This window comes from Vigna unguiculata, unplaced genomic scaffold, assembly GCF_037176805.1.
Source record: "Vigna unguiculata cultivar grain cowpea cultivar isolate G323 ecotype 2 unplaced genomic scaffold, ASM3717680v1 ptg000086l, whole genome shotgun sequence".
NCBI classification, from domain to species: domain Eukaryota; kingdom Viridiplantae; phylum Streptophyta; class Magnoliopsida; order Fabales; family Fabaceae; genus Vigna; species Vigna unguiculata.
In genome coordinates this window covers 2,140-10,135 of record NW_028196729.1, presented here as the reverse complement: position 1 = coordinate 10,135, position 7,996 = coordinate 2,140, and the positions used below count along the sequence as shown (strand labels likewise).

General features: G+C 46.1%; 1 protein-coding gene across 1 annotated transcript; it reads right to left on the bottom strand.

Moving 5' to 3' along the window:
- Window positions 1-3,848: 3,848 nt before the first annotated feature.
- Window positions 3,849-4,067, bottom strand: LOC146876179 (uncharacterized). The gene has a single exon (XM_085669593.1). The coding sequence runs from the start codon at window positions 4,065-4,067 to the stop codon at window positions 3,849-3,851; it is 219 nt and encodes a 72-aa protein (XP_085525719.1).
- Between the last annotated feature and the right edge of the window lie 3,929 nt (window positions 4,068-7,996).

Here is a 7,996-nt window from a genome sequence, read left to right as displayed (position 1 = left end):
ATTCTGGTTTTAGCAGGATCTTTTCTTGACACCGAAAGTACATCTTTGGGAAGACCATCAGTCAGGAATGTTGGGCATCTCGGCAAATCCACATAACATATTAGGCAATGCTCCTTTCCTGAAAGCGATCGGACGGGTAGTTTAAGAAGAGCGAGAGGAAGGCCAGTACTCAAACATAAAGCTTTTACGCAGATCGGTAAACAAGAAGGCTTTGATGCGGGGATTCCCTTGTTAGAGTCAAGCAGGAGAGGAATACGGTTCATATGGTTATTCCGCATCCCATACCGGTAATTCCTTATCCTAAAGGGATTTATGTACTTCCTTTTGGATGATTCATTTCATTAGTGGGAATAGTCCTTGTCTCTAACTCACTAGAGGCTAGGGTAATAAAGAGAAGAGGCCTTTTTTTGTTGCGTTGTGGTGATTTTCTTTATCCTTCTGTTTGGAGTAGTTTAGACTGGTCTAGAACTATGTCGGAGGTTAGCCAAGTTTCACACAGTAGTCAGAGTCAGGGGTCTTGGAGCCTTGAATGAGATTCCTTCGCTTCAGATAACTACTAGCTCGATGGAAGCAATTCTCTTGCGGTCTGCACTCTTGTCAATAAAAAAGTATGGGGATGGTGGACTACTTGACTGGGAAAGGCAAGGAGCCAAATATAGTCAAAATATCCCTATACCTATACCTATATCCAATTGTACGGCTTGGCAACTTCTTCATGGCATAGACTGCAAAAATGGAGAGCTTCAAGCCAATATTTAGCAGGTATACCTGCTTGACTTTTAAAATAATAAGGCCGGGGCCCGACTGACCTCTATCAAATGTCGATGCTTACACTCAGCAGTGCGTAAAATAGCCTTCGTGTTGATCCCAAACCCTTTCAATCACCGAGGTAGAAGAAGGGTGCTCTCCTTATGCAATCTCCCAAGTCGAAAAGTATAAGACTCCCGTGCTGGGTTCCTGCTTGATCTAATTTTCTTGTATTTGAGAGACCCGTAGACATAGCACGCAAGGGATCCTCTTATAGGGGAAATTGAAATCCTTATCGACCCTCAAATAAAAGCTTTCATCGATCTTAGGAGCTTAACCCATCGTCTGGCATCCCAATGATGGGGTTATTCTATCTGTGGGAGCAACTAAGTAAAAAATCATTGAATTGAACCGGGACTCCCTTTGTTATAAAGATATCGTACTCACCCCTTTTTAGTTTAGATAAAGTGAAGCGCGCAAAGAGAACAAAGAAGATGGTGAGAGCGACGTGGGGCGCTCCTCTTTACCCAACATTTGAGAATTCGCAGTATGGTTGAACCCGGGACCTGATCCACAGGCCTTGGAACGACTCTCTCCCTTTTGAGCGCCGGCAGAAGTAGGTAATTAGGTCACCTAAGAACTGAAGTAGGGACTTCAGCAACTTCCTTTGGGGTAACTAATGCCACTCTTGGGTGAGAGACTCCGTAGTAGAGTAGCCCTCTCTCTTCACATAATGACTTTACCCATCTCTTAGTTGCAAGGTGGTGGCATTATCATCAATTAAGCGGTGCTCCAAGGCTGAAGGAGCAAGCAAGGGCTTAAGGATTAAGGCTGCACCGCCCGCTCACTTACCTGCTGAAGAAGAACTAGCAAGACCGTAGGGTGATATCCTTCCTTTGATGCTTGGCTCTGGACAGGGAAGAACCCGGATAAGACTTCAAAGTGAAAGGGCAGTAAGCGATGGTTATTGGTTTTGAGGGTGTGATCGATCTTCCCTTAGTCTGATTCATGGTATTCCGGCATTCCTTCGTTGGATTGAAAGGAAGGTACAAAGAAGGGTTTGTCCATAAGAGGTACGGAAGGAGGAAGAGAGGGGATTTCCTTGTCTTCTATGTATGGCTGGCTCTCCTACCTGGGATCCCAACTATCATCCATATCCGTTTACCCTACCTGCTATCGACAGTCCTTCCACCTCTTACTCACTCTCCGGAGGGAGATGGATGGATCGTGCTAGTGCTATCAAGCCGAAAAATGACTGCTTTCGAGCGGTATTCACGGAAATGAAAAAGATGGAATGGTTGTAAACAGATTCGCTAGTTGGGTCAATTGGCACTCTTTCACTAGTGATTGTAAGCTAGGTGCCCTTAAATGACAGGAGGGGAAGAAGCTCTAACGGAAGCATCCAATCAACCGGGAATCCCACCTTTCAGATTCTACATCTGCTACTGCTGGAGTGGAGAATGAATCTACTACCTGTGCCAGCAAACAAATACTAAAAATAAGAAAAGGCTAGGTGTCCATGCCACCAACCAACTCCTGAAAGAAAAACAAGAGCTTCCCCGGCAAACCACTAGAAGTTACCCATCGAGTCGAGCAATGATCCAATTGGAGAAGCAAGCTGCTCTTTGTCACCCCATTTCCCTCGGGACCAAGAACAAGCTCAAAAGAAGAAGGACTTATCGCAATCTCAGGTACAATGGCTAGTTGGAAAGCCTTTCAATTCAAGCCAATCTCTTGATTCACATTCATGTGAAACCGTTGCAACCGATCCTGCATACCAATCATCCGCCGCTTACAGTAATGGCACTAAGCCAAGGTTTCTATGGATTCAGTCCTGTGGAAAAAAACATATATTAGGGCAATTCAGTTAGTAGTGTCACCGGTCAATCCTTGGGACACTAGCGAGTCCGTCCTTCAAAGCCCTAAAAATGGGGTCCATGAAGCCTTAGATACTCCAAGCCTCCATCTTGATTGTCCTTGAACCTAGACCATGGAAGTATGGTTATAGTCCCATTCCATTAGTGGGATCCATAGCCTACGGGTCTTTCCCAAGCCAGTAAAAGAAGAAGGTTTTCGAGGACTACCCTAAGCCTACAAGTAGGCAGGACTTTCAGTTACAATGTCTAGGTTGGGCAAGCTTGGATGCCCCTACTCCCAACAAGTTGCTGGTCGGGATCGTGAAACTATCGCTGTTTGGTAATAAGGATAATCGTTCTTATCTTATTAGGTCAGGGGCGGCCCGGGGGTTACCCGCGATTGGTAATGGCATAACCAGAAGAGGAGTAGGGGAGACAAGGTTACGCGCTGGGTAGCGCAGCGCATCTGTTTCGGGTACAGGGGCGACGAGGGGTGCTAACCCGGCCACCCAACCCAGCAGGTCAGGGGCGGGCCGGCCATAGGTTCGAATCCTGCCACCTTTCTTGTGGATCATCCTGTCCTGTGGTTACCGGATGATGGGACAAAGCAGAAATTTTGAAATGAGCACAGCACGAAATGTCAATAATTTATGAATTCTTTCATTTATCGTTATTTCCGGGTCTTTTCGTTGCATTCACTTACAACAAGAAACAACCACCAGCGTTTGGTGCAGCACCTGCATTTTGGTGCATTCTTCTTTCTTTCCTTGGTCTTTCGTTCCGTCATATTCCTAATAACTTATCCAATTACAACGTATTAACCGCTAATGCACCTTTCTTTTATCAAATCTCAGGGACATGGTCTAATCATGAGGGTAGTATTTTATCATGGTGTCGGATCCCACGTTTTTATGGATTCCTTCTTTGTTACCGGGGTCGACCCCAAAGCCATAATGTCTCAAAACGAGGAGGCCATAGAGAAGTTTTGTATTACTTTGTCTCGAACTTCGTGAAGAACTCCATTCTATCTCTCCCTCGTTACGAACAAAAAAGTGGGGCTGCGCCCCAGTTGTACACTCCCTTCGTTCTACGAACCCTTGTTGATTCTGAACTTCGTTCGCGAAGGAACCGGACGTTTGACGGGCCAGCCCTTTTTTATGCGCCGCTTTACCCTGAAAGGAAAATTAGCTTAGCTCCTCTGGGTGCTAGGCGCTCCCGTGGTTCGCGAGAAGGAAAAAGAAGGACTCATCCTTTGTTGCATCTGGCACGAGATGATAAAGAGAGAGCTTCGTCTATCGATGAACAGCGGATTGACGGAGCTCTTGGCATTGCTTTGTTTTTCTCTCCTTTCCTATCAGCGAGTTCCGATCCTTTTGTTCGAAATTTCTTCGTTCGTACCGAACCGCTTGCAGAATCAAATCCTGTTCCACAAGATCCTATATCAGCTATACATCCTCCTTGCATTTATGCCGGAGACGTCGCCAGTGCTATGGGATTTGGATTATGTAGATCAAAAATGATGAATGGGATTGTGGCACTCCACTCGCCGCCAATGCGGAAGGATGCCGCCGAAAAGAAGGGAACGCTGCTTCGCTCTGCTGGATGCGTCGGATCCCGTATAACAAGCGAGCTTTTTACCAAAAAATTCAAACATGTGGTCGCAAAATGCTATCCAGCTCTCTTGTTGCGTAGCAATAGAAGCCTGCTCATGCTGCTTTGGCGGCGCTTTTTCGCCTTCTCTTCGCTCTGGACAGGAGCGCTAGTGGACACGGGGGGGGAGCAGGCGAAGCGTGTCGTTCGTAATGAACAGAAAGATACCACTACTTCGCCTCTTTGTTGGAGCGCCGGCGCGAACACAGTGGTATCTGACCAGGACCAGGAACAGATTCGAATTTGGATCTTGACATGTCGGTGGTTTTTAACCGTGGGCATCATGCCAGGAAGTTGGTGGGCTCATCATGAATTAGGTCGGGGTGGCTGGTGGTTTCGGGATCCCGTAGAAAATGCTTCTTTTATGCCTTGGGTATTAGCCACAGCTCGTATTCATTCCGTAATTATACCCCTTCTTCATTCTTGGATCTCGTTTCTGAATATTGTGACTCTTCCATGCTGTGTCTCAGGAACCTTTTCAATACGGTCCGGATTGCTAGCTTCCGTTCATAGTTTTGCTACAGATGATACACGAGGAATCTTTTTATGGCGGTTCTTCCTTCTAATGACCGGCATATCTATGATTCTTTTCTCCCGGATGAAGCAGCAGGCATCGGTCCGTAGAACTTATAAAAAAGAGATGGTTGTGGCGCGAAGTACTCTTGTGCACCTCCGTCACTCGGCTCGCGCGCAACCCCGCCCCGTTATGTTATGGAAGAATTGAACTTATTACCGGGCTGGTTATTCAGAGCCAGCAATTGGCTGCCGGATTTCGTCCCGCAACTATCAGAAGATCGCTTCGGGGGTCACTGTGGCGTGGCTGAATGTAGAGCAGTCCGCCCCTACTGCGTTTGATCAGTCAATTCTGGATAAGTTCGGAAGATGGTCAAGGTAGCTTGCTTCCAAGCCACTGCACTAGATGCGCATGTAGTCGGCTCAGAATGCCTCTGTTCTATACTAAAAGACTACTTTGGATGAATGGGTCGTTCTCTTACTTGACCATGGCATCGCCAACATGAGTCTGTCTTCGGTGGTTGATAAGCTGCTAGTTGGTTTTTAGTTTAGGGCTTGTTATTTCCTTTCACTTTTCCCAACGAGGTGGAGGGCCATCGCAGAAAGTCACCTATCCCCGTAGTTCCGAAGACAGGAATTGGGTAGTAGGGGGCGGCACCCTTGGACCCCACCCCAAAAAAGGCTTTGACCTGCTGGCTATTGGAAAGTCTCCGTTTACCGCGAAGTGAATAAAGTTGGGGGGCAGAAAGGGATGCCAGGGACAGAGTAACCTCAGGGTTCATTTCATGCCCACGGAAGGAAAGCAAGAAAAGGTTCCGAAGTGAAGCCCTTTGACCCAGTGCTATCTATGTTAGGGGACTGGTGGAATGAAACCATATCGAATAGGGAACTCGTTCCAGTACCGCTACCGCTTCGACTGCGAGAAGGAAGCCTGATGAAGAAGATGAATGACTCGACTCGCGTCTGGGAAAACCTGATCTGGTAGGGAAGACAGACCTTAGATGGCTCAGCTTCGACCCATTTGGTGAAGTAATCGGTAGCTACCAAAAGAAAGGCATTCTCTTGGTAGAAGAAGGAGATTACAGGCTCGGGATCTTCTAGATTAGGGATCCAAGTACCAAGCGGGCAAGAACGCACGGATCTGTAGTACGCCATTCTAGCCTCAGGAGTCGGCGGAGAAGAGTTCCAACTAGGCAAGTCGTTCCTAGCAAAAAAAAAGTAGGTAGCCCCACGAAACCTCTTATTCCGGTCCTTAGGCTAACTACGACTACTCCGGAATTGCGGCGTTTCCGCTGTTGGAAGAAAAAAAGGGATAATCGCCTGTTGTCTCTTTCCTGACCTACTCAATCGAAAGATGCCCACAATCGGATGCTAGTCTCTAAGTCCCTGCTTTGACTGTGCCTTATCTTAGGGCACGTTACCTTAGTTTAAATCCATAGTTTACCGCTTTACCTTGCAAAGACAAAGACCATATTTGTCCCACCCGGGGATCTGACCCCCTTGATCCTCCTCTAGGATTCGCGCTTTAATAAGCTCACTCGTTGACCCGGTAGCTCCGTTCACAGCTACGTTCCTAGCTCCAGTTTGACTTTAGCTACGAACTCATAACTACTAGCTCTCTTAAGACATAAACTCATTCATAACAATGTCAGCGCATCGGGATTTTGGTTTCTAATTGGTCCAGAATAGGCCCTCCATCCGCCTATTATCTTACTACCGTTTGTTTAACTCAACAACAGCAACTGTACTTGGCTGTAAGTACACAAAGGTGCGTAGCTTGTGAGAAATTAGCTGGCTTAGAGATGAGAAGACTTATTAGTAGTTCTCTTACATAACTCGGGCGTACCTGCTTGCTTACCCGCTCACTCGAACAAGAGCTCAAAGGCATTCAGGCATCGCAGCGACTAGTCTTTTGCGCTAGGAGTTCTCTTAGAATTGAGTTTCGCTTTCATTTAGGAGTGAAAAAAAAGGAACATCTTTATGAGATGAACGTAATCTATATCTCTTCTTTGGTTAGGAAAAATGAACTTGCTGTAGGGGCCTTAACATCGAATCACACATAGCGAGTGTTTCTTTCTAGTAGCTGCTTCACTTTAGTAGCCATTTTGTGTAGAACCACATAACTTGCTCGGAAGCTATTGCATGGATAGGCAGAGCTTACCGGTACAATAAAGCAGGCAATTGAATCCTTCGCAAAAGAACTCATTTAGCTTGAGCGAGTGAAATTTTCAGCATTCCCTAATCAAAAACAAAAGCAAAATACCAAATATAATGTAATTGCCCTAATTAATTTCATTTCGACTTTTACGAAAAAAATAAGTTTGTCTAAATCTAAAATCTTTGACTGGGACTGGTCCTCCATCATTCCCCTCCCCCCCCCAGCGCTAGGTCCTAAGAGGCCTCTTCCCTTTCTTCTTGTATGAGAAGAGAGGGAGACTACACCTTCTTCTGTCGGAATACGAAGAAGAAAAAAGTGACAGATTTGTCCATCAGTAATGGGGATCACATTGGTGGGAATATAGGAAGCTGAAGGACTCCAATTTCAAATAGTTGTTTTTTATATATATAGTAGAAATCTTTTTTTAAAAGTAGATAGAGGATGTGTGGGCATCCGCGCGACACAATTCCTCAAGCATCTGAGACAGTTTATGGGAAGGATACTCAGTTTGCCTATTCGTAAGGATTGACTCCCCAATAATGAATTGCATTTTTTTCTCGCCAAAAGTCCGCGGCGGAATCCAATTGCGCCATTCGATCGACAATCTGCCCTTTCTTTTAGTTGAGCGATCGCTCGCGCTTCCTCCATAAGCAGCTTGTCCGCATTTGCTTGAGGGAATGGGCGTAATCGATACAGAATCCTATCCTCCGCTTCCGAGAGAGCTTGATCCACTACCTCCTTCGGGTGGTCCGATGTGGAGGAGGCAGGCTCCGGCTCAGCCGCTGGAGGACGATTTAAGTCAATGTCCCACCGAGGGCAAGGTTTTTATGAGCTTGATTCCCCGGAAGTCCCCGATACACCCACAATTAGAAAGGGGAAAACAAGATCTCCAAAAAGAATGAATACCCAAGCGATTAAGTAGATAGATGCGCAGTAAATAAAAAAAGAAGGAGATGCAAAATAGAAGGGAGAGAAACACAAGAAAGACACCGTATTTCTAAACCATCATAACAAAAACGGTTCAAACATACATAAAAGAGGTTTTCCTACAAGGACCAGATTCTGACCTGTT

Bases quoted from the DNA above. Each gene is read 5' to 3' on its own strand.
- LOC146876179 (XM_085669593.1), bottom strand. From the start codon at position 4,067: ATGCAAGGAGGATGTATAGCTGATATAGGATCTTGTGGAACAGGATTT.